The 27,758-nt window shown below is 35.9% G+C and overlaps 3 protein-coding genes across 5 annotated transcripts; 2 read left to right on the forward strand and 1 right to left on the reverse strand.

Moving 5' to 3' along the window:
- Positions 1 to 5,205: 5,205 nt before the first annotated feature.
- Positions 5,206 to 15,149, forward strand: LOC123557937 (centrin-2-like). Its single transcript, XM_045349753.2, has 4 exons — positions 5,206 to 5,363; positions 5,920 to 6,054; positions 6,358 to 6,615; positions 14,879 to 15,149. The coding sequence occupies exons 1-4, from the start codon at positions 5,324 to 5,326 to the stop codon at positions 14,902 to 14,904; spliced, it is 459 nt and encodes a 152-aa protein (XP_045205688.1). The 5' UTR covers positions 5,206 to 5,323; the 3' UTR covers positions 14,905 to 15,149.
- Positions 15,117 to 18,779, forward strand: LOC123557938 (troponin C, isoallergen Bla g 6.0301-like). The gene is made up of 5 exons (XM_045349754.2): positions 15,117 to 15,223; positions 15,494 to 15,518; positions 16,030 to 16,164; positions 17,520 to 17,771; positions 18,215 to 18,779. Exons 1-5 carry the CDS (start codon positions 15,215 to 15,217, stop codon positions 18,238 to 18,240), a joined length of 447 nt encoding a protein of 148 aa, XP_045205689.1. The 5' UTR covers positions 15,117 to 15,214; the 3' UTR covers positions 18,241 to 18,779.
- Positions 18,281 to 27,668, reverse strand: LOC123557939 (calcium vector protein-like). Of its 3 annotated transcripts, none has more exons than XM_053544327.1 (6): positions 27,550 to 27,668; positions 26,882 to 26,903; positions 26,458 to 26,598; positions 23,309 to 23,400; positions 19,018 to 19,177; positions 18,281 to 18,451 (listed from the first exon to the last, which is right to left on the reverse strand). In XM_053544327.1, the coding sequence occupies exons 1-6, from the start codon at positions 27,550 to 27,552 to the stop codon at positions 18,414 to 18,416; spliced, it is 456 nt and encodes a 151-aa protein (XP_053400302.1). In that variant the 5' UTR covers positions 27,553 to 27,668; the 3' UTR covers positions 18,281 to 18,413. The 3 variants fall into 3 exon arrangements, with proteins under 3 accessions (XP_053400302.1, XP_053400301.1, XP_045205690.1); XM_053544326.1 differs by having other exon boundaries at positions 26,452 to 26,598; XM_045349755.2 differs by lacking the exon at positions 26,458 to 26,598 and having other exon boundaries at positions 27,550 to 27,582.
- Between the last annotated feature and the right edge of the window lie 90 nt (positions 27,669 to 27,758).

Raw genomic sequence — 27,758 nt, forward strand, 5'->3', positions numbered from 1 at the left:
GAGCCCTGAGTCTAACAAACAATCAAGCATACAGCCTTATTTTTTAATGCGATGAATTTTTTAAAAGTACATTCTGAAGTTCTGAAAAATCATTGTTTAATCAAGTTCTGCATTGTAGAACAAAATTTGATGCAAACATACAGTTCTACCTTAAGTTATGATCACTGATTTACTATAAAGCTGAGTTCCTGTTTGTAAGCAGTCTCTGAATTCAAGGATTGTATTGGTGAACTTACAATATCCACAAACACTGGTCTTGTAACTCTTATTTTGTAACTTAGGAGCATATGTGCAACATCTTGTCAGAAATGCATGTCAGTATTATTTTATCAGTAGAGATAAGTTAGATGCCCACTCAATTTGTATAAATATACATTTGACCATCTTTAAATATCATAAGATATGTTTTATAGCTATGCAGGACATATATTACCATACTAGATTTGAAAGGTGTAGCAACATTGTGCCTAGTAAACTGCTATAGCTAGTTTTATCGTATTGTAGGGAAAACCCTTCTTTAAAAGAACAGTTTAATCTCTCCGTAAGTATTGTGCATAATTATGATCAATAAAACCTTTAAACTTACTTCAGTGAAGTACAATACATGCTGCTTTCCAAATTGCTGTTTGATCCTTCTTTTCAATAATGTTTTTATGATGTATTCTACTTAGGAAATAGATTTTAGTTTTGCGTGCTTTATTGGCAGATAAAACACTGTTTTGAGAAGTAATCTAATCACAAAGGCTGAAGGCCTAAGTGATTAATTATGACGCATCTCAACGAAAAAACCTGTTTTATTTGCCAACAAAACACACAAAACTAAAATCTATTCCCATTCTAACACGTTCGAATTTCACCAGGAAGGGATACTTGCGGCTTTAAATATGAGAGAGTAAACTGGAATAGCCAGAGGTAGGTCATTTTGCAAAACATGTTCTAATCGACAAGACAATACAAGGTGAAATCCTTCTTTGTTTATATAAAAGAAAATCATAAAAGTGTTAGAATGAAGAATGAATACCTCCATACTGACAGGCTGGAATATTAATCTATACAATCAACATTTTTTTAAAGAAGAAGTAACTTCACTGTTGTGTAAACAGTTAATTGGGCTTAATTATAAGTTTCAAAGTTACACATTTTATTCTCGGCTATGCAAAATTCTTCCCAGTGCCCCTTATTCCTGTGTATTTCTATGTGCTAGGTGTTCAGTGTTGCTACAACTCTTTATCTGCTGTTTTGATACTGCATTTTTTTGTGTATATATTTATTTTTGAACCTTTTTTCTGTTTTGATAATAACAAGGAAGATCTGTGATAGATGTTTATAATCTTTTAGATGAAGCTTACATACCTGTATTATGCAGTAAAGCATTTACATACAGCTTGTTGATTTTTTATGCTGCCCAAAGACTTACAGGTAGCAGACAGTTGTCACTTTGTCCATCTATGTGTGTGTCCATCCCATACATCTTTTATAAGTGATTGAAAGAAAACCTGACAGCATAGTCCAAGAAGAGATGCTCATATTATCTGCATATCCAGGTTGGATCAGATACAGAGTTATCACCCTTGAATTGTAAATTTTAACTAAAATGTGTCCATTCCTATTTTGAAGTGATATCGGTGAAATTTCATTGGAGTGATCGGTATGAAGCCTTGTTTTGTCCATATTACATGTCTTACTAGGTTGTAGCGATTTTTCACTAAATTATCATCCTTTGATATTAGATAAAAGTCTATGTTACATAGAGATTCTTGTCTCGACTTCAAACTGCCCGCAGGTTTTGAATGAAACTTCAAAGAAGCAACTGGTATCAAACATGGGCATATTGTTGGGATAGCTTGATTCTGCTGCTTTGATTTTTATTTCAGTTTTGGCTCCTGAAAGTTTTTTTTTTTTTTTTAAACAAATTGTTTCTCGTATTTTTTTCTCTATTTCTCATCAACCATCTAAAACTTCATGGGAAAACAGTTGCAAAGATTATCAGCGTGTCCTGGCTCTGCAAGTTTTCACAGAGTTCTGGCACTATGACAAAGCTAAACCAAGAATAAGGTATTGCATTGGAAAGTTCTTAGCTCGACTACACGAAGTATGGAGAGCTGTCCTACTATACCTGGCATTTGCGTCCTTCAACGTCCGCACTTTGGTTAAAAGTTTTGACGCACTCGCTTTATCTGTGTAATTAGTTGATGGATTTGTTTAAAACTTAATTAAAACTTAAAATAGTTATTCCTCATCATTACCCACATCATATGGCACAAGGGCCATAACTCTCACACCAATATTTCATGAATTATTCCCCCTTCTTACTATTAATTTAAAGTTTTCATGCACATTCACTGATAGATCTCGGTTATTACTAAATGGATTTGAGTCAAACTTAAAATAGTTATTCAACATCATCACTCACATCATATGACTCAAGGGACAACTTTTGCACCAATATTTCATGAATTATCCCCCCTTTTTACTTAGAATTCCAGGTTAAAGTTTTGATGCACTTTCACTCTATTTCAATTATTACTAAATGGACCAATGGAAGTTTTGATTCAAACTTAAAATAGTTATTCCACCTTATTAACCACATCATGGCATGAGGTCCATAACTCTTGTACCAATATTTCATGAATTATGCCCCACCCCTTTTACTTAGAATTTCAGGTTAAAATTTTGATGCACTTTCACTCTATCTCAGTTATTATGGGGGAGACTATTGTTTTTGCCCTGTCTGTCCTTCCATCCGTCCATCACACTTCATTTCCGATCAATAACTGAGAACCATTTGACCTAGAACCTTCAAACTTCATAGGGTGGCAGGGCTTATGGAGTAGACTACCCCTATTGTTTTTGGGGTCACTCCATTGAAGTTCAAGGTCACAGGGGCCTGAACATGGAAAACCATTTCCGATCAATAACTTGAGAACCACTTAACCCAGAATGTTGGAACTTCATAGGATGATTGGTCATGAAGAGTAGATGACCCCTATTGATTTTGGCGTCACTCTTAAAGGTCACAGGGGCCTGAACATGGAAAACCATTTCCGGTCAGTAACGATAACCACTTTACCCAGAAGGTTGAAACTCCATAGGATGATTGGACATGCAGAGTAAATGACATCTATTGATTTTAGGATCACTTTTAAAGGTCAAGGTCACAGCAGACAGAAAAATGGAAATCCATTTCCGGTTAATAACTTGAGAACCATTTGACCTAGAACCTTCAAACTTCATAGGGTGATAGGAATTACAGAGTAGATGACCCCTATTGTTTTTTGCGGTCACTCCATCAAAGGTTAAGGTCACAGGGGCCTAAACATGGAAAACCATTTCCAATCAATAACTTGAGAACCACTTGACCCAGAATGTTGGAACTTCATAGGATGATTGGTCATGTAGAGTAGATGACCCCTTTTGATTTTGGCATCACTCTTAAAGGTCACAGGGGCCTGAACATGGAAAAGCGTCCGTTTCGAGTGCAGGAGGTCGTGGGTTCGATCCCCGGCCGCATCATACCAAAGACGTAAAAATGGTACTAGTAGCTTCCTCGCTTGGCGCTCAGCATTAAGGGGATAGTGCTAGGACTGGTCAGCCCGGTGTCAGTATAATGTGACTGGGTGGGGTATCATGCCACGTGTCTATGGAGTGGTATTCCAGTGAGGCAGCACTATAAAGTTGAGCATTGTGCTCACTGCTACAAGTAGACACCATCGTTTATATGACTGAAAAAGGCCCAGAATGTTTAAACTTAGTGGGATGATTGGACATGCCAAGTAGATGATCCCTATTGCAACCAACCATCAGTGTCTTTTTGACTTTCGCTCCTGTCCCCATTTGACTTCTTGCATATACGACTATGGATTGGGGGAGACATGTGCTTTTTTACAAAAGCATCTTCTAGTTACTAAATGGATTTGATTCAAACTTAAAATAGTTATTCAACATCATCACTCACATCATATGACACACGGGCCATAAATCTTGTACCAATATTTCATGAATTATCCCCCTTAGAATTTCAGGTTTAAGTTTTGATTCACTTTCATTCTATCTCAGTTATTACTAAATGGATTTGATTCAGACTTGAAATAGTTGTTCCCATTATCACCCACATCGTATGACATAATGTCCACAACGCTGGTACCAATATTTCATGAATTATGCCCCTTTTTACTTAGACTTTCAGGTTAATTTTGATGCATTTTCACTATATCTCAGTTATTACTAAATGTATTTGATTCAAACTTAAAGTTGATATTCCACATCATCACCCAGATCATATAACACAATATATATAACATATAACAAGGTGCAAAAATCACTCTTGCACCAATATTTCATGAATTATCCCCCTTTTTGCTTAGAATCATTCTTATTAATGTTTTTTTATCTCTCTTATTACTTAATATTTTTGACACAGACTCAAGCTATTGTCCAATATCTTCATTCTTATTGGAGTCATTAAACACTAGTGAGAGCCCCAGCTTCCTCAGATGTGCCCAGTTTAACTATCCAGCATCGAAATAGTCGAGCGCGCTGTCTCCGGTGACAGCTCTTGTTGATAAGGTTTGCAACACTGGACAAGAGATAGTACTGAGTAGTTCGACCTCTCTGCATCATAAATGTTATGTTGTATTTTCCTAAGTTTAGGACTACGCGGTTCCGCTAAAAAATCAAGGAAGTTCCGCCTTTTAGTTGATAATAAATGAAATCAATAATGTGTGCCTTAATCGGGAATCGTTACAATCCATTAGCTTGCCCTGAAATATGTGTTTGTATCAATTTAAAGGTAGATTTTGGAATAAAAAAAAATACTGCACATATTTGTACTGATGTGCAAGACGTTGCGGTTCGGACAAGTTATGTGGACGCACAAGGAAAAAGCGTATTCTTCCAAAAAATCCAAAGTCAGAGGCTCTGTGCACGTGCCGGAAGATTGTATATCTCATTCGGTATATATATATCGCATGTTACCGTAGAGGGTTCGATCCTGATTTTCGTCGCTTCACGAAAATCGGTAGGATCGATTCCCTGATAATAATAATAACAATATTAATAAATGAAATCAATAATAATAATAACAATATCGTAATAATGACCTTTAATTTAATGCTGTTTGTGCGATTTTACTATGACATTGTATACATGTATTCGTATTACCACTTTTAACATTGTAATAATCAGGTGGCACTTCAACCGTATAAATTGTAACTGATACGGTGTAGTTATAATGAAAGAACTAGTACTTGTTCTGTCCTAATGTTTTGTTTACATATTAAACATTTAAAAGAAAAGTTTCAGTAAAATTTTCTGTCCGGGAATAATGTCGGGAGGGCAGACGTTATCTGAAGAACAGAAAACAGGTATGCACTTCTTTGTATCTCTCATTTTGTTTTTGTCTTTTGCTTACGTCTTGAAGTCACAACTCTTGTCAGTACATCTTAACCAATGGCCGGAACTTGATCAGATCCAGGAATCGAAACATCAGCGCATCGTCCTAAACCTGTAGTCAAATTGTAAAAGTTCACAGCAACGGTTATATATGTATATGAAATGCAGTACACATCGTCTGCTTTTTCCGCTGGAAGTTGAGAGTTTTGTCCGTTTAAAGTACTCCATTAAGCATCATTTTCTAAAAAATGATGACTGTTTTTGCTGTTGCTCTGATGCAAAATTGTACCTGGTTCTTGGTGTTGCTTTGATTCAAACTGAATTATTTGTTAAAATTAAGGCTTGTTTTTCGATTTCTGTTTTGACTAATTCGGTAAAGTACTTTTTTGGTTTTCACTGATCAAAAATGACTTAAATTTGTTCCTTCGGTATGTATATTCGACCTCCAAACACTAATACGTGCTCAAAATAATGTCATACTCCGACTTTCTACAAATATGCCCTTTTTATTTCTTTATGTTTCACCAGCACTAAAGAATGCTTTCGAAGACATCGACATAAACGGCACAGGAAAGATCAGTAAATCCGAGTTAAGGGCTGCATTACAACTGATCGGCCAGAATCCCACATCAGAAGAAATGATAACGTACATGGAACGTTTGGGTAACGGTCATATTCTTAACATGAGAAAATACCAAATGATATATCAGAAATCGTACATACGGTTACTCTCTGTTAGCTTAGCATCTAAAGCAGTCTTGAAACAGTTCTAATTACTCGATTACTATTACATTAGTACTGGAAAACAAACAATATTAATAATAACATTCTAAATAATACTTTAACATTCGTGACGAAAATTTACATTACTTGCTAACCAGAAAAGAATATATTTTGTATTGACACTATTTTCACCTCTTTTTTATTGAATTAGGAATTTACATTTTTGTTTTCCTTTTTTTCCAGGTGATGGCGACTTTACACTGGACGAATTTCTTGAATACGTGGAACAACGAATACCTATAAAGTCACAAGAAGAGATCGATAAAGAACTGATGGACGCTTTTGAGAAGTTTAACGACGACAGGGATTTCCTGATCAGTAAAGAGGAGTTTAAAAAAGTGATGACGAAGTTAGGAGATGAACCTCTAACTGAAGGAGATGCTGAATATTTACTAGAAAGTCTGAGAAATATAGAGAAGAACGGGATGTTTAATGTTGCAGGTATATGTAGATATATTTGTTAAACTAAAATGATAGGTGTAGTATTGATAGTAAATTAATTTACAACTTGAATTGTCTTCTTTCGTTAACCATATTGTTATTTAAATCTGTATTTTTTAAAATGTCGCCACGTACTTGGAATCAGTGTTGCTATTATTTTTTCCCCTTGGAAACATCGAGTCCAGCGATGATTGTTTGTTTTGTGTGGTTTAACGTCACGCCGACTGTCAGGATACTGGTTATATGACCCAGGGAAGTGCCTACGCCTTTAGTATCTTGAACAATGGTTTGGGTCCAATCTCTAAGGTGACTATGTCTTAGACTAGCTGACAAACGATGTAGAATGTCCTTTGTTAAAACGTAAAGCTGGTGAGACCAAATATCTCAGATATAGAATTTTCCTCTGGCTACCTTGCCTAAATGATTCGTGTACCAATGATTCGTAAATGATTTCTTATTATGAGCTAGACAATTTCAGGGATCAGGCAAATCACTAAATGTTTCAAACTAACAATCTTCAATTAAAAATGATTAGCTCAAACTCCTATAGGCTGGAGACTCTATACTTGACTGGTCTTTTTGTTGGAGTTCCCGTCAGACAATGTCTTTGAATCAACAACATACGAGTCCTATCGCATAGATGCTCGGCCTCTGTCCTCTCAAACTCTATAAGATTGCCCTGACTCCTGGATGTTCAGCGCCTATATGCTATCATATATAGCATTTAACTACCATATAGGTATTATCCCCGATGCCTTGGCTGTACTTCGCCAATAATGCTGAACCGTCTATAAGCTGGAACTCTCCTACTATCTCAGTAGATTACCAAACTCTGGGTCTCTGTCTCAGCTTCCCGATGCTCAGCCTATATATGCTATCGTCTATAGCATTCAACTACCCTTAAGGTAAAACTCCTATGCGCTGGCCCTATAGCTCGAAACCTTATTGAAATTCTGCAACTCTTCTTTAGTCTAAGAACTTCCAAAGTTTTCTTTTTAATAATTTATCCGCCCTGACAGGGTGACTGCAATAGTCTCCTTCTCAAGGTACTGGGATAAATTATTAGTTGAATCCTCGATGTGTCTTCTTCAACCGCCGGATACCGAATGAGCTCTCTATCATTCATCTACCTATTTATACCCCAGCAGACGTGCTATTTTTAGAACTTGTTTCTGATTGGTCCAAATTTATACATTGTGTCTTACAACGAGTACCTGCTCTATCAAATATCTGGTTCCCTTTAATTTTTGTATATGACCTATTGTGTGATGCTGGGATCCAGCTATCTATATAATGAACCCAAATCAGCGACAAATGACCCAAATTCTATTAACTACAGCAATTCAACAATAATTATAGCTATGACAACATGAAAAGGGAGTCAAGCACTATCTGTGCTTATGTGTTACGTTATCAATATATTAAATATACAAATTATTCTGACAAATAGCCCCCTTCTCAAGAAAATACTTTCAGTTTTTCATAAACATGAAGAATAATTTGTAAACAAATCTCTTTTTCTTTTTACTATTTCTTGATTGATTTTTTTTTAAAGATCTGTTACACCTAACGTATATAACCCATTATTGTCTGCTTAAATAATCAGCACATACATTTTCTGTTCCTTTGATAGATTCTATCTTGAATCTGTAACACTGCAAAAACAATGCCCATCTCATAATTCTTGAGCTTTCTACTTTACATTTCTGTATGTAACTCAATGGGGCATGATCAGTCTGTAGGATGAACTCACTGCCGTACAAATACTTCTGAAATTTCTTAACACCAAAAACTATTGACAAACATTCCCTTTCAATTACCGAATAGTTCCTCTCTCTTTGGAGCAATTTTTTTACTGGCATATGCTATGGGAAATTGTCCATCTTCATACCTCTGAAGAAGTGCTGCTCCAACCCCAGTATCTGAAGCATCACACTGTAATATAAAAGGTCGTGAAAAGTCTGGTAACCGTAAAATAGGTGCTTGTGTAAGCAAGGTTTTCAAAGTTGAAAAGCTTTGGCATGTTGTTCTTCCCATACTACAGTATTAGGTTTCCCTTTCTTGATTAAGTCGGTCAGTGGTGCTGCAACTTCGGAGTATGATGCTATAAATTTTCTATAATAACAGTTAGGCCAAGGAAACTCCGCACTTGTCTCTTAGTCTTAGGTTCTTCTGCATTCTTTATACGCTCTAATTTATCATCTTCCATCTCCAGCTGATCATTTCCGACCTTATGCCCAGTGAATGAAACATTATCATATCCTATGAGACACTTTGATGGTTTTAATGTAAGCTTTGCATCTCTAACCCTCTTAAAAATATTTTGTAACATTGAGACATGTGTGTCCCACGTTATGGTGTGACCTAAAATATCGTCCACATAATTGTCAGCATGTTTGCATCCTGTCAATAATTTTCGCATCATTTTATTAAATGTAGCACCAGAATTTATCATACCAAATGGCATTTTTCGGAACTGGAAACTTCCCTCAGATGTTGTGAAGGCTGTCAAGTGCCTAGATTGCTTCTCGACAGGAATCTGCCAGTAACCTTTGCTGAGGTCTAATTTTGTGAAGAATTTATCCCCATGAAGTTTTGACCGAATATCTTCATCATTTCCCATAGGCTCCGTATCAAATTTAGTTATAGACCGCCTAAAATCATACAAAATCTGTTTGTATTATCTTTCTTTTTCACCATAACGATAGGGGAGTTGTATGCAGAGGTGGAAAGGTTCAATAATTCCAGCGTTTAACATGTGTTGAACCTCTTGGTTAACCTCATTACGTTTCGCGTATGGTATGGGGTATTGTTTGACTCTAACAGGTTCTGTGGTTGTGAGTTCGACCTTATGTTCTGCAAGATTCGTCGTTCCAGGACTTTCTGTAAAAATGTCTTGATATTGTTTTATAAGCGACTTAATTTCAGTAATTTGACTTTCAGACAAATGAGGATTAATTTGTACATTTTCATAGGTTTCTGACCTCCTATTCTGACAAGGTCAAGCAAATTTTCGTCATCAACTACCCCAGTCTCTGTGCTAACATCGGCCTCGATCACGGCGACACTTCCTGCAAAACTATCTTGTCTTTCTTCGTACTTTTTGAGTAAATTGATATGGTAAAGCCTATCTTGTCACCGACTTTTACTTTAAAATCCATTTTGTTGACCATATCAACTACTTCATAAGGTCCTTTCCACTGAGCATCAACTTATTGTGGTTAGTTGGTAAAAGCAACAACACTTTATCCCCGACCTTTAAATTTCTGTTTCTGGCACTCTTGTCGTAATGGTGTTTGTACGTTTCTTGTGCTAAATGAAGACTTTCTCTAGCTATCTTACATGTTTCCTCCAGCCTATTCCGTAAGTCTAATACATACTCATATGTGTTTTCGTGTTTCTGGTGTTTCAGCTTCAGTCCAAAGTTCTTTAAGTACTTGCATAGGTCCTCTAACTGTCCTGCCATAGAGAAGTTCAAATGGTGAGAATCCTGTACTTGCCTGCGGAACCTCTCGATATGCAAACAGTACAGCTGACAAATATCTATCCCAGTCTTTTGGTTTTTCTTGACACATCTTTTTCAACATACTCTTTAAAATACCATTCATACGCTCACAAAAACCATTGCACTTTGGGTTATACGGAGTTGTGAACAATTGTTTCAGGCTGATCAGCCTACAAACTTCTTCCATCAGCTGTGGGTAAACTGACTTCCTCTGTCACTTAAGATTTCGGATGGAAATCCTACTCTGGAAAATATATCTAGCAAAGCTTCAGCCACCCGTTCTGTCTCAATGCTAGGTAATGCAACTGCCTCAGGATATCTTGTGGCATAGTCGACCACTGTAAGAATATACCGATTTCTTTTTTCTGAAATAGGAGCAATAGGTCCTATTAAATCCACAGCCACCCGATGAAATGGTGTCTCCATTATTGGCATATCTCCCAATGGAACCTTTCTAACTTTTCCTTTTGGGATCATTTTCTGACATATATCACACGACCTACAAAACCTTGTGACATCACTAGTTAACCCAGGCCAGTAAAAACTTGTTTGTTCCTATCAACTGTCTTTCTTATTGATAGGTGTCCTCCAACTATTGATTCATGAGCTAAAGACATAACCCTTTTTCTGAATTGAGTTGGAACTACAATCTGCTTTATCTCTTTGATAATACAGCCTCTCTTTCTTCGAAGGTTCTAAACAATACATCTTTCTTGACTTCATACATAAATGTAAACCCACTCTTTGTCTTCATTTTCTTTTATGCGAGGCATATGTCCACAGTTTCCTAGGGTATTGTCTTCCTTCTGAGCTTTTTTTAATTGCTCGACATCAAGTTCATCCTGTTTAGGTTCTGTGACCTTCAAAGGTTTTATTGACTGTTTTTCTTTCTCAGCCTGTGCTCTCGTTACCACAGCTGCAACAATATTTTCTTTTGATGGAGACTGTTTTCCATCCCTACTACTCCAGTTAATGTCTGGTCTGTCAGAAGCCCCTTTGATATTTCCAATAACTAAATCACAGATCAAAGTTGTCAAAACCATGACTTCAACTTCTCCTGTATAATATGGTGTGTCAACATGTATCTTTGCTGAAGGAACTATCCTTGTTCGTCCATCAATTGCAACCATAAGATACTTCTTATCTAACATTTGATTCTCTGATACAAAATCTTTCTTAACAGCTGCCAACTCACAACCTGTATCTCTCAAAACTTGAACTTCTTTATCCCCTATATATCCTGTCTTCAACACCAAGTTTCTTTCACCGGTTGTTGAATCAATGGTACAGGTGCTTGCTATGACCGAAACAGATTGTCCATCTCCTAACTTAAGTAATCCATCTTCTATGTTGTCTTTTACCTTTTGGTCATCTAATGACACGCTATGCATGAAGCTGACACTTTCCTGTCTTCATACTGTCTGTTTTTCTGCGCTTGGCCTTCCTTTCTCCAATCTATAGGTGTAGAATCTTGCGTTCCATGCCTATTTCTCTGTCTTTCCTCATAGGATCCCTACTAGCTAAAACAGCACCGCTTATTTTTCTCTTGGATAGGTCTCTGCATTCTCTAGCTATATGACCTTCCTTGTGGCATACAAAACATACAGGCTTTTTAAAAGCTGGCCTTTCTCTTTGTTGGGGCTGAGATGAAGGTGTCATACTTAGACGTTGTGGTGGCCTATTGGATGAGGAATTATTTTTCATAACCCTGTTTGAGGTTATAGTACCACCATGTGCTTCAATGTATTGTTCTGCCAACTGTGTGATCTCAGCTCTCGATTTTGCAACTCTTTCCTTTAAGAACAAAGCAAGGTCTGTGGAACAAGTTTGGATGAACTGTTCTCTGATCATAAGGTCTTTCAGCATTTCAAACGTATTGTCAACTTCTGCCATCTCTGTCCACCGACTAAAATACCTGTCCAACCTTGCCATAAACTGAAAAACAGTTTCACCACGCTCTGGCTTGCATTCCCTGAACTTCAATCTAAAACCTTCCTCTGTCAACTGATAACGCTTCAGTACGGCTTTCTTCAATGCAGGATAGTCATTGGCTTGGTCTGGAGGCATGCTTGTATATACGTCCAGGCCTTTTCCTGTAAGTAATGAGCTGAGGCTTACAGCCCATGTCTCTTCCTTCCATCCCTGGCTTTTTGCAAACCGTTCAAATCGCTCGAGGTATGCATCCATATCATCTTTACTTTCCTCGAACTTCGGTAGTCTCGGCCGCAGTGTCTTACTATTATGGTGCTCAGCACCTTTCTCATCTCCCAGAGCTCCGGCATCAGCCTTTATTTTAAGCATCTCCAACTCCTGTTGCTTCAAAACACGTTCTTCCTCCTTTAAAGCTCTTTCTTCCTCTTTCAAAGCTCGTTCTTCTTTCAAGCGTTCGATCTCAAATAACCTTTTCTTCTCAGCCTGTTCAAGCTCGAACAATCGTTTCTTCTCGGCTTCTTGAGCCTCAAACCTACGCTGTTCATCATCATGACGCCGCCTTTCTTCATCTCGTCTCAGCATCCTCTCCTCACGTTCAGTATACTCTTTTTCTTTCCTATCTACAAACTCTATGAGCTCTGAACCTGAGAGACCCATACGTTCACCCATCTCAACCCATTTATCGTAGTTCATCTTTAAGCTTTAGGATGGAACTAATTCTAAAACCCAACTAAAATATATGTAGCTCAGGCTACCTACAGTCACAGCGCCTTTTGGGACACCAACAGAACGTAAAAACCACTAGTCTCTTTTACCTCCTTGGATATAGATCCCGGACGAGCCCCCAAATTGTCAGGATACTGGTTATATGACCCAGGGAAGTGCCTACGCCTTTAGTATCTTGAACAATGGTTTGGGTCCATCTCTAAGGTGACTATGTCTTAGACTAGCTGACCAAACGATGTAGAATGTCCTTTGTTAAAACGTAAAGCTGGTGAGACCAAATATCTCAGATATAGAATTTTCCTCTGGCTACCTTGCCTAAATGATTCGTGTACCAATGATTCGTAAATGATTTCTTATTATGAGCTAGACAATTTCAGGGATCAGGCAAATCACTAAATGTTTCAAACTAACAATCTTCAATTAAAAATGATTAGCTCAAACTCCTATAGGCTGGAGACTCTATACTTGACTGGTCTTTTTGTTGGAGTTCCCGTCAGACAATGTCTTTGAATCAACAACATACGAGTCCTATCGCATAGATGCTCGGCCTCTGTCCTCTCAAACTCTATAAGATTGCCCTGACTCCTGGATGTTCAGCGCCTATATGCTATCATATATAGCATTTAACTACCATATAGGTATTATCCCCGATGCCTTGGCTGTACTTCGCCAATAATGCTGAACCGTCTATAAGCTGGAACTCTCCTACTATCTCAGTAGATTACCAAACTCTGGGTCTCTGTCTCAGCTTCCCGATGCTCAGCCTATATATGCTATCGTCTATAGCATTCAACTACCCTTAAGGTAAAACTCCTATGCGCTGGCCCTATAGCTCGAAACCTTATTGAAATTCTGCAACTCTTCTTTAGTCTAAGAACTTCCAAAGTTTTCTTTTTAATAATTTATCCGCCCTGACAGGGTGACTGCAATAGTCTCCTTCTCAAGGTACTGGGATAAATTATTAGTTGAATCCTCGATGTGTCTTCTTCAACCGCCGGATACCGAATGAGCTCTCTATCATTCATCTACCTATTTATACCCCAGCAGACGTGCTATTTTTAGAACTTGTTTCTGATTGGTCCAAATTTATACATTGTGTCTTACAACGAGTACCTGCTCTATCAAATATCTGGTTCCCTTTAATTTTTGTATATGACCTATTGTGTGATGCTGGGATCCAGCTATCTATATAATGAACCCAAATCAGCGACAAATGACCCAAATTCTATTAACTACAGCAATTCAACAATAATTATAGCTATGACAACATGAAAAGGGAGTCAAGCACTATCTGTGCTTATGTGTTACGTTATCAATATATTAAATATACAAATTATTCTGACACCGACAAAGTTATATGTCATATGGCGAGTTTCCAGCTTTTAATAATGAGGAAGACCCCAGGTGCCCTACGTGCACTATTACAGTACGGGCGGGCACCTGGTAGAACCACCGACCTTCTTTAAGCCTGCTTGGTGGTTTCCTCACACAAGGAATTCAACGCCCAAAATGGGACTCGAACTATATCGGTGAGGGGCAAGTGATTTGAAGTCAGCGACCTTAACCACTCGGCACCTAGGGTCCTTTATAACTATGCCTATGCTAAAATTAAACTATACCTCTCATGAACATACTATATCTAACTGAGTCTGCTACGGTTTGCTTAGATGCGTTCTATTCATCCAAAGGATATTGTAATTATCACAGTGGTCTTTAAGTATCGTGTAGCGGCTGTAAAAATCCTCGTTATTGGACTAGATTCTGTTAGTATACACCTGATCATCTGAAATTAATATTTTTTTAAAACAGGGTACCGGTGCAAGAGGGCACGTTTCATTACCTCTTATGAACATACTACATACCATTTGTAAGCTTGATTCCATTCCATGCTTCCAAACAATATGCTTAATGTTAAACCACCAGTTTCATCAGGTCACTCTCATGCCGCTGATAAAGTTTTCTTACTTGAATACTTCGTAAAACATTCGTAGTCTATAACTTACAAATGTAAACATAAATAATCTAGAAAGCATTGGGACGATAAATGGTAAAGATATCTGTCAGCAGCGTATAAGACACAATTTTATTTCTCTTTTCCAGAATTAGCCAGATTATTCATGGGATGACCTGAAGAGCGGAGAGCGTCGGAAACTGCCGAAGTTTGAACTTCCTAATGAGAAAAAAAAAATGAATATGCTCAAGCGATTTAACTAGTTGAAATTAGATTGTTAAAGAATTAATTGTTTTGTGTTTGTGAAATATAAATACGTTTTTCTATAAACCATGTACAATATATGTAAAGGTATTTGTTAATTGTCATTAAATGTCTTTGTTTTATGTCAGAGTAAATAAATGAAACGGAAGAATGGTTGCACACTCTCGCTTTTCATATTTGCTACCGGTCTAATAATTTATTTCGGCTATTAATGCAGAATTATGACACAGGTATGTCGAGTTATTTTTTTAGAAGTGAAATATAGATACAATGCTTTTTTCAATTATTTGGTGTCTGTCTGTTGGTCTTTTGATGAAAAATATTTCGATCTTCTACTTCTTAACGAACAAATTTCCTTCCGTTTAGTGGACTAATAGAAATGGTAAATAACAATGGTTGGACATACTAATATAAATTCTAGAATACTCTTTCATTGTTTACATAAATGTTAATTTGACTGCTGCAGACATCTGTATTATACGTTTTGTTTTTCATTGTAGAAATTATCAAAAACATTGAAAGAAGGTAAGAATGAGTTACATCTTTATATTTTATTTTACTAGTCAAAAAATGCTTATAATTTTTATACAGTTTTGAGCGTCTTGTTCGTTGTAACCAAATCAAACCATACACAATTTGACACTGGGTTATCTACTTACATTAGGTCACTCTCTGGCCAAGCTGAATGTCTTTTGTCCCGTACCCGTTTATGGATTCGAGCTTCACTCTGGTCGTCATATGAATAAGTCATCCCGAGGTAGATTGGTGGTTCTACCCGGGCGCCCGTCCATGTCCGAAATGATTCTTGCAGAAGGAATCCTAGCTTGACTCGTTATACTGTATTTTAAGATAGTTTTTGCGTAATTTTTATCACGCGATTTTTAGAGAATTATTAAAAATTCTCTTTTCCCTTAATGTTCACCATTGTTTTGAATTCAGGTGTCACTCTGTTAAGAAATAATAATTAGCGAAAATGAAATCATCATCCACAACAGCTTAATTGTACATGTTTTGCCCTTTGATGCATTTAAATCAGCTATCAAAGAGGCATTTGACCTGATTGATAGAGAAAAAGAAGGCAAATTGGACAAATATGGTGTACGTGAAGTGTTGCAGCTGATTGGTCAAAACCCTACTAAGAAAGAGATGGACGAATATTTCAAAGGAATTGGTAAGTGTTTAACTTTTAACCAGGCGGTGATATATACATTATAAATGCTTGGCTGACTATAAATCCAATAACAAAAGACAATGGGAGCGGAGGTCTAGTGGTTAAGGTTTCGGTCACTCAACCTGGGCATCGTGGGTTCGAGACTACTCGAATCACGACTACGCCTTCTCATATGACATCAGTACTGGTCTTTCCAGGAAACGGACTCGAGAGTGGTTCAAATAATCTTAAAGCTGTCATCACAATCGAGCTGAAATAATTTAGTATACTTACAAAAGACATACATGTATTATTACCCAAAAGACAGAAAAAAATCACTTTTATTTAGTATTTATAGACTAAAGACCCTTTTAATGTGAACCTAAAAATTATATCCCTACCGGAAAATAATGCAGTTCACAATAATAACGCTTCAATATCAAACTTGGTACGTTTACTGAACTCCACTGATGAATGATATAATATAAAAGTTTCTCAATATAGTTGAAAGTTACAACATGGTAGAAAAAGCTGTAGAAATTCCTTTTCTAACGCCTCGTTTTTCATCTCTTGGTACTATATTTATAAATTATTTGCTCAAGAAAATAAAATTTATTTGTATCTGGTAATGGGCCAGAAACATTAAGTGCATGCTAAATTTTCAGAGAATTTTCAAGGAACATATTTGGCATATTACTTCATCAAATTATGTAACTATTTTTGATATTGGTATGAATAATAAATGGATCAGTGCTATTAAAGGAAATACATTTGAACTTTGGTTTAGTCCCATGCAATGGCTGAACAACAACAACAACAAAAAGACCTACACACACAACAGCAACAGTTAAGCAGATTTAGAAAGTAAAAGACAATGTACTATAACTTTTACAAATATTCTACTTACACGTAATTAACACATGGAAACACACAGTGCAGTAAAAACGCTTATCCTAACTAATATAAAAAGAAATATTTTCTCGTAGTCATGTGATCAAAATGTCCGTGTGAATACGCATTAGACTGCCATTGTAATGGATTTCAAATACATGCATGATTGCTGGTAAATTGCACCTTTTCGCGTCGTAATTCGGGGAAAACTTGACATATGCTTTCTCCATAAATAAATGGTTTAAGAGAATTCAATCTGATCGAGAAAAGCATGTACTGGCACGCAAGAATTTACATTGTATCTATTTCCTTTCGTGTTAGAAAAATGTCCGTGTTTTGAACTTTTGACATGATTGAAGTTTTATACTATTGTCTTGTCATCTTTTAAAATGATGACACAGGACAGAAACCTTATAAAAACGCTGGTAAAACAATCTTCAAAATATGAAGTTTCTAATTTCATTTTTTTTTCTATATATTTGTAGAAGGTGATAAGATCGACAGGGAAGAAATTGGAGATTTTATAGAACAATTTGTTCATCTAAAATCACAAGAAGCTATCAATGAGGAGATAGCTGGCGCATTCGCCAAGTTTGATACAAATGAAGATTTTGTTATTACTAAGGCAGACTTTAGAGAGATCCTGACGAAACTTGGTGACGAACCGTTATCAAATGCACAAGCAGATATGATCATTGAAGGACTTGCTTCAGATTCCGAAAACGTTAAAGTTCCAGGTCAGTGTAAGCCATAAAATCTGTCACTTATTTTCTTTGTAACACACAGCTTTTACTAGAATTGTTTGTAGGAGAGTGTTTTGTAAAGTTTAGATGCCGCACATACATTGCAATAAAACCTCTCGCATCTTTCCTGATGTATGCATGTAGCATTTACTAGAACTGTTTGTAGAAGAGCGTATGGCCAAGGCTTCTGTAAAATATTTCCTTTTGTAGCTGTGTTCTTTACTTGTAATGCACTACATTTGTCAATGTTCCTAGATAAAAACAATACTTTTAAGGGTACATTGGTAGTATCTCGCTGTTAAAGACATTGAAACTCACTGGTGTTTAACGTTTGAATTCATAGAACCGGCATTTTTTGTAAATTAACAATAAACTAGTTTGTACGGAAATACCAGCAGCCTTCTATACACATTGACAATTTTTCCAATTATTTTCAGATCTATCAAAACTTTTAAGTGGCTGAGGGAATTGGATGACTGTGATATGATGGAACAAACCAAGAAGACTTTTATAATTATATTTATTTCAATTTACAGAGTAATTAATAATAAATGAAAACACACCAAAACAAAACGTAATGTTTATATACTTTGGTATATTGTCAACAAAAGTATTTTTATAACCGTGTATGGTGTGTCAAGTCGGTGCTATTGCCAACAGCTTGTCAATTAGATCTGAAAGGAAGAAAATGTACAATCAGTGGGATCTGAAATCAACTGGTAAAATATAGAAGAGACTTAATAATTCAATATATTATATGCTCCATAGTTCATTTGTAGTAAACAAATCATCACCAGCTCTTTTTGCAATGATACGGTGATGAATACATATGCTAATTGCATTGCTTGGATACAAGTTTATTTTTATAGGTTATCAGCTATTCACGAGTTCTGCAGCGGAAATATTGCCCGACTTATTTATAAATGTAATGTAAAAATTATGAATTTGTTCAATAGCCGGAATAAGATTATCATTACGGGATGTAATAAATCATATTACTGACTTAATTTTCCATTCATTCCCCACCCCCCTAGAATATGTGTTGCGAACAAGAAGCATTTTCAAACGGAAACATATTGAGCAGCCACAGTATTGTATATGCTGTGTGAACTGAAAGATGGAATTTTCAGACAAAGATTAACTTTATAACCGTACAACTTTAAGAAGGGCCCGCTAAAATCATCTTTGAAAGTACTTTAGATATAACACAAATATTTTACAAGAAACGATTTCAACTTACCCTCTATCTGGATATTGCCTTCATGATCTTTATCAAACTTGGCAACAACTTGTTTAGCTTCATCTAAGGAAAGTCGCTCCCTTCCTTCTCTTGTCAGAATAAAAATGAATTCATCCTCATTTATAACAGCTCGGTTGTCAACAAAGAGTCTGAAGTCTTCCTGAAATAAAAAAAAAAGTTAAAAAAAAATAATGTTCATTTATAATTCCGTGTATCCATGGTCATTGTGCAAGATGTTGCACCTGGTAACAAATTATTACAATTTTTCTTTTTACGTTTGACTATTTTTACACACTTACTAATAAGTAGCATGCCCCTTTAGTCCGAACTCCCTCTTTTCTCAAAGTGACTTGACGGGAAGACACCATTTCGCATGAAAATATTATACGCATAAAAGAAGTCATAATAATTGAGCCGTGCCATGAGAAAACCAACATAGTGCATTAGCGACCAGCATGGATCCAGACCAGCCTGCACATCCACGCAGTCTGGTCAGAATCCATACTGTTTGCTTTCAAACCATTTTGCAATTAGAGAAACCGTTGGCGAACAGCATGTGCGCGGATGCGCAGGCTGGTCTGGATCGATGCTGGTCGCAAATGTTCTATGTTTGTTTTCTCATGGTGCGGCTCAATTATAATGCTGTTATATTGATCTGATGTGCCATAATTGAACTGTTCAATATTTACAGAGTAGTTAGAGCACTGCATTCTTTAACAGGTTACTGGTTATTATCGGTATTTTTAGCTCACCTGAGGAATGCTAAGATGAGTTTTTGTGATCGCTCGATGTCCGGCGTCTGTCTGTCTGTTGTCTGTCAACATTTAGCTTGTTTATGCGATAGAGGCTGTATTTTTCAACTGATCTTTATGAAATTTGGTCAGAATGATTACCTTGGCAAAATCTAGGTCAAGTTTGAAAATGGGTTATCTAGGGTCAAAAACTAGGTCACTAGGTCAGATCAAAGAAAAACTTTGTGTATGCGATAGAGGCTGTATTTTTTCAATAAGTCTTCATGAATTTTAATCAGAATGATAACCTTGATAAAATCTAGGCCGAGTTCGAAAATGGGTTATCTGGGGTTAAAAACTAGATCACTAGGTCAAATCAAAGAAAAACACTGTGTATGCGATAGAGGCTGTATTTTTAAATTAGTCTTCATGAATTTTCGTCAGAATAATTACTTTGATGAAATCTAGGCCAAGTTTGAAAATGGGTTATCTTGGGTTAAAAACTAGGTCACTGGGTCAAATCAAAGAAAAACATTGTGTATGTAATAGAGGGTGTATTTTTCAGTTAATCTTCATGAATTTTGGTCAGAATTGAATGCCTTGATAAAATTTAGGTCAAGTTTGAATATGGGTCATCTGGGATGAAAAAGTAGGCCACTAGGTCAAATCAAATGAAATCATTGTGTATGCGATAGAGGCTGTATTTTTTCAATTGATCTTCATGAAATTAAGTCAGAATGATAACATTGATGAAATCTAGGTCGAGTTTGAATATTGGTTATCTAGGGTCAAAAAGTAGGTCACTAGGTTAAATCAAAGAAAAACCTTGTGTATGCGATAGAGGCTGTATTTTTCAACTGATCTTCATGAAATTTTGTCAGAATGATAACCTTGATGAAATCTAGGTCAAGTTTGAATATGGGTCATCTGGGATTCAAAAACTAGGTCACTAGGTCAAATCAAGGAAAAATTTGTGTTTGCAATAGGGGCTGCATTTTACACTGTATTTTCATAAAATTTGGTCGGATTGGTTACCTTGTTAAAATCAAGGTCAAGTTTGAATATGGGTAGTCTGGGGTCAAAAACTAGGTCACTAGGTCAAATCAAAGAAAAACATTGTGTATGCTGTAGAGGCTGTATTTTGCAATTGATCTTCATGAAATTTGGTAAGAATGATAGCCTTAATGAAAATAGGTCAAGTTCGAATATGGGTCACCTGGGGTAAAAAAAAACTAGGTCACTAGGTCAAATCAGAGAAAATACTTGTTTATGCTCAAGATATTTGCTCCAATTTTAATAATAATTGGTCAGAATATTTATTTCCATGAAATTACTACGTCAAGCATGTTTACACTGTTATGGTGTGTTTCTCAGGTGAGCGACCTAGGGCCATAAGCAAAGGGTCAAATTCCTGCTAAAATACAAATTTTACCCTTTATCACTAATTCGTAGTTTTGAAAATTAGAAAGAAATCAAAGAATGGCACAAAAGGATTATCTGATACAAAGAATGACAATTATTGATGTGTTACAGTAAAATTGTAAAAGGTACTCATACTAATGTGACTTTATATATGCGCATCACAAGCAAGTACTTGAAGAAGTTGATACATATTGTTATATGTGTCTATTTTTCTTCTTCAAGTTATGCAGGTATGAAAAACAAATGTGGTCAGTTTCTAGTTCTATTTTATATTTTGTATTCCCCCAAGGATAGGGGTTTTTTTTATCCATTATGAGGACAGAACATCAGAATAGCTAGAATAGTTACATATTTGGTTCATTTACGATAATAGTTTTAAATTCTGTATATTAGTACATTTATTTATATTTGTTATCATGGACACGGGTAATGTCGTCTTATCCAGACAGGTTTTCAATGCTGTTCAATTATTGTGCGCATATTGCCTCAAGCAAAGATTTGCATACAAAGTATATTTTTGTATAACTTGAAATATATGCACCTTGATAGAACATTTTTAAAACGTTTTTAAAACGTTTCGATGATGTCACTGAAATAATTAAAAGTTTAATAAGTCAGTTTTACAGGAGTTGAAAAAAAAATAAATATCGTCATATTTTCCAAAAAATTATATAGTCATATTCGGTTTTAAATGTCAAAACTGAAAACAAATTGACACTATTACCCTGCTTAAACGTAAAAAAAGATGCCATATATAAACCCTTCTTTAATAACCAATCCCAGAAGGGGATAAGGTAGGTTTACAAAATTGTCGCCCCTTTTTCGTTAGATAAAGGGGCATCGATCCTGTGATGCGTGTATGTGGTCGCACTGTTACATTTTTTTACAGTGGTGTCCCTTTTTTAGTGTGTACTCTACTTACTGGGTAGTGTTCATGGTACTGTACTATGAGTATTGTTCACTGGGTAGTATTCACGGTGCCTTGAGTACTGCTCACTGAGTAGTGTTCACATTACCATGGTTACTGCTCACTGAGTAGTATTCTTGGCACCGTGAGTACTGCTCACTGGGTAGTGTTCACATTACCATGAATACTGCTCTTTGAGTAGTATTCATGGCACCGTGAGTACTGCTCACTGGGTAGTGCTCACGGCACCGTGAATACTGCTGAATGAGTTGTGTTCACGGCACTGTGAGTACTGCTCACTGAGTAGTGTTCACGGTGCTGCGAGTACTGCTCACTGAGTAGTGTTCATTGCACTGTGAGTACTGATCACTGAGTAGTGTTCACATTACCATGAGTACTGCTCACTGAGTAGTATTCACGATACTGTGAGTACTGCTAACTGAGTAGTTTTCATGGCACTGTGAGTACTGCTCACTGAGTTGTTTGCACATTACTGTGAGTACTGCTCACTGAGTAGTGTTCACGGTGCTGCGAGTACTGCTCACTGAGTAGTGTTCATTGCACTGTGAGTACTGATCACTGAGTAGTGTTCACATTACCATGAGTACTGCTCACTGAGTAGTATTCACGATACTGTGAGTACTGCTAACTGAGTAGTTTTCATGGCACTGTGAGTACTGCTCACTGAGTTGTTTGCTCATTACTGTGAGTACTGCTCACTGAGTAGTGTTCACGGCAACGTGAGTACTGCTCACTGACTTGTATTCACGGTACTGTGAGTACTGCTCACTGAGTAGTGTTCATATTACCATGAGTACTGCTCACTGAGTAACATTCACGGTAGTATGAGTACTGTTCACCGAGAATGAACTTGAGGACACGATCGGGAGTTTGTGTATGAAGCGCGTTAAATAAAGATATTTATAATTTAAGCAGTTTACCTTGAGTAAAACGTTACAAACGCTTTTCAATTTTGATTTTTAAAATTAGTAAAACAATTAATTCTCGCGTGTTTCCATTACGTATATAGTCCGTCAGTAATTAAGTTTCGAAGCATTCTTAAGAAATTTAGCATGAATTTCAAGATATCTAAATAAAATTTCTTTTTTGCTGTCGTACGAACTGGAGGCCAGTGCCTTTAAATGCAAAAAAAGAAAAAACGGATTGTTTCGCCGAAAGGCAAACCGACAAACAGACACAGCACCATAAAGAAAAGAAAGCAGAGAACTACCTTTAACATATCTCTGACGTCATCAGCCTGTTTCCAATCCACTTTGGTCATCATAGAGAGAAAGTCATCCTTTGTGAGTTTGTCACCAAAATCTGCGAATTCAAACGTTTAATTAAAAAAAAAAACTGATATTTTTATGCGCATCTGATACGCAACATGCATGTGAATATGACTAAACTAGTCATTGTAACCCCAGTTAGGCTAACATGGTGTAATAGGCCTCAATTTCACCAAAAGCGTACATACAACTTGATAATTTAAGGGGACGCATATTGCTACATTCGCAGTTCATACAGCAATGCGGAAGGGGTGCATATTCAAGAAATCGATGGTGGGAAAATAAAAAACATATTCCTAAACTGATATAATACTGATGGACACCTGTAATATTCAGTATTTTGTGGATAAGGATGTGGTACTATGAATGTAATAGGAAAACAGAGGTCTTTGTGAAAGTACATTCAACACAAAATATTAAGCTTTTGTATAAGGAAAATACAGGCTTTTTACAATAACAGTATTCCAAATAATGTTGAAGGGATGAGATTTTCTTTCTAACACACCAGGTTTGCTTAAACATGTAAAAATTTAACGCCACGTCTGTTCATCTCGGGATGGACGCCATATTTCTCATTGATAAAAAATGTAAACAAAAAAATCAGAGTGGGATTAGCATTGCAAGAGCATAACATGATATTCTACACAATGAATACCTTAGAAGGGATATCTAAGATGCTACACAGGTCAGGCGGGTTAAATGCATAATGTCGATCACTTGAAATTCATCTTGAAAAGGTGGTTAATTTTAGTTTGTTTACATGGTTTTTAATTTTCCCACGACTTCTCGGCGATTCACTGCTAATGTTTTACTGCGCCGGACGAAAGGTAACTCTAATAAACAACGGGAGACAACTTAGGTGTCAGCACGTGTACGATTTTTAAAAAAACATGTCGATGATTATAATTTCTTATCAAATAATGAATCCTATTCAGATATTCGTCTTTAATATTAGAAAATTATTAATTTCTGTGGACATTTGTCAAATAATATTACTTACAGTGGACTACTTTGCGCATCAAACTGGTTTCCGCTTCAGTTGTGAGGCACTTCTGTTATACTTTTTGACAACAATAACAAAACACAAAATGAATCAATAAAGTCACTTATAAACCGACTGCTATTAAACAGTACTAAAACTATATGTGCAGTGACTCAAATCACGCTTTATTCCAATAGTAGATCAATATAGCTTACAAACTTGACGGATTATCTCGAACACCTGCTTACTGGACTCACTGCCACATATCAAGTTATTAGTAATAAAGTTGTGTTACACATTAAATTCTTCAAGAATAATTATTTGAACTGCATAATCCATTAATTACGTTTAGATGATACTGCATTTACAACTTATTTGACCCCGTTTTTTACGTGAATGACAGTATTCTCGTGCAACTCGTGCAAACAGAGTTATGAAAAGTATGGTGGAGAATTCAAGGACAAATTATAAATGACATCAAAGTGAGGATAACTGTATATTCGTCCAGTTTTGATCATTGACATTCCTGCTGTTTATTAGTAACTTTTGTGAACAAGATTAGAATGTTGCTTTTGCACATATACACATTGATTGGACCTCTCAACCAAATTTCATACCTTATTTTAGGGATTTTTAAGACAATACATTTTCAAAAGTTTGTTGAATGTGTTTTGATATTTAAGTGCATTGTAGTTCATGAATACCAAGTTAAAAATTAATAATGGCAACATTTCTAGGCCTTTATTGTAAGCCACTAGACTTCTGTAACGATAAATGTTTAATGTATTAAGGGGAATATACTCTTTTAGTTTTGTAATGTGGCATTCCTTGACCACCGTATCTTTTCTTATGCACTACTTTGTAAACAAACTAAATAATATGTTTTAGCTCACATATGCGAAATGAAAAGCAAGACAGTGAACTTATTTCACATTCTTTCTTTAAATTAGAATCTGTAGGACATTGATAAATGTTTAGACAAAGTGAAGCACTATTATTTTCGCACCAAAAAGTCTTAATTGTTGACTTTGAATGTACACAAGAAGTCTTACGTAATTCAACAATAACTTTCTTGTTTCAGTTTTTCTCATTTTTATTTTAGTGAGCAATCCTTTGTGTACTTATAACAGTTGAAACAGTATTCATTTCATTTACCAAAACCTTGTACTTTTTTGCAGGTAAATTTTATAATACCCCACCCACTTTTTTCTAATTTCAAAGTATGCGTCCCCTTAAGCTTTAAAAGTGTCAAACGATAGAAATAAGGTGCATATTGACAAGTTATATAGTGACAGAAGTTTAAAAAATAATTAATTTAGATTACCTCCCATGATAATTTTAATTTTTCATGAGTTATCTCCCTTGAAAACTAGGGGGAAAAAAGATTTTCTCCTTTTCCCTACAGGGAATTTTAGATTTATTTTTGAGTTTTGTATCAGAATCATAATGCAGCTTTCTACCGAAAAATTGTCTCGAACTTGATACCGATTGTCTCCCAAAAATAATGAAATTTGAAAAATCTTTTAATTTTGAATGTCTTTAAAGTGACCAAATTTCATTTAAATATTACCATCCAGTTACAAGATATGAAATATGGCTATTACACCATGTTATCCTTAAAGGCTCATAATGCCTTTATTTTCAATGTGACTGTCACATTTTTATGAACCAAAATATGTCTATTTCTTGTTAAAACTTTTCTGCGATAATTGTTTTCTAACATATCTGCCAAAGATTTGAATATTAATTAACATAGTGAGAAATACTATTGAACCTTCTGTTTATGATTACCTCCCTTTATGATTCTAACTGTATAACACAGTTTTGTTATAACACATTCTCAAATTAACTCAGAAATGATTTTTTTGATTTTTTTTTTGGTCTAAAAATGTTGAAATTTGTAATGCCAAAATCGTTTTTGATGATGTTTGAAAATCTAAAAAAAAGTCCCTATTACCACCTCCAGGGTTCTTTAGAATGAAGTAAAGCTTTAAGAAACTATATAGTGCCCACTATACGCGAGTATAATGTTGCTTTAATTACTGTCTCTGATAATTAAGGAGTAAAGTTAAACAAATAGCTATTAAACTTTAAAGTACTCACCTGTACCTGTGCCCTTTATGAGCTGATCTATTTCGATCTCAGTAGGGTTCAGCCCCGACAGCCGTACCGCGTCGATCACTGTCTCTTTTGTATTTGGGATCGAACCTGTATGTCGGTCATCCAGGGACAAGAAAGCCTGGGTCGCATCTAATATAATTATAAATAAACAACACTTTTTTTCACAGAATACCATTGCGAATCGCAAGCCACACCATCATTGAATATAAATGAAAATTTTGAGAGAAAAAATGTGGCTACTGTATAAGGATAAGTACACTATCTACGTCGTTGAACACAGGTCTGAACACAGACTGACACATTTAACTCTAGGAACAGAAACGTAGCCTGGGGATCCATATAAAGATTTTGAATAATTTTGAAAAACAGTGTGCAAGAAAACGATCAAGAACTAAAAATGAAAATTACTTACATTTTTTCTGTTCATCCGTTAACTGAAAATATAAAGAAAAGGGTACTTAGTTAGGTTGTATTGTACATTAGAGTAAAGATGACCTTTTCTTTTAACAACTCCATTGTATGTACAATGTATAAGAGTTGGAGAAAGAATGGGTATGGACAAGTAACATAGGCCGGATGCGAAGCTTAAATTCAGTCATTTCCCTCTGGTATATTAATTTAAAATATCTTTAACTTCCAGATGAAATCAGGAAACATGTCAAATGAGCCGTGCCATGGGAAAACCAACATAGTGGCTTTGCGACCAGCATGGATCCAGACCAGCCTGCGCATCCGCGCAGTCTGGTCAGGATCCATGCTGTTCGCTAACGGTTTCTCTAATTGCAGTAGGCTTTAAAAGCGAACAGCATGGAGCCTGACCAGACTGCGCGGATGCGCAGGCTGGTCTGGATCCATGCTGGTCGCAAACCCACTATGTTGGTTTTCTCATGGCACGGCTCAAATAGCTTTAGCTGTTTTGATACTTCAACATTGAAATAAATATGTTATGTGAATAATTGAAATCTTATAAAAATGCTCTTCAGTGCACTTTAAATGATTCTTTAGACAAAACTTTTAACATTATTAATATTTTAATTATAACAAGAATTCAAACAAATCTAATAATTAGAATAAACTTACCATATTTGAATTGTGTCATCCTATGCCACCTAAAACAATTGAGATTTAAATCTCATATATAAAAGTAGTATAGGTAATGTAATATCATTTTGAACAAATACTTTTAAAGGGCACAAAACCAATCGTTCCATGAGAATGACTCTTAATAAGAAAAGGACAATATATAGTATTCAATAAAGGGATGTAATTATGCTTCTAAATTTATCAAT

The sequence above is a fragment of the Mercenaria mercenaria genome, chromosome 5 (assembly GCF_021730395.1).
Source record: "Mercenaria mercenaria strain notata chromosome 5, MADL_Memer_1, whole genome shotgun sequence".
Taxonomy (NCBI): Eukaryota; Metazoa; Mollusca; class Bivalvia; order Venerida; family Veneridae; genus Mercenaria; species Mercenaria mercenaria.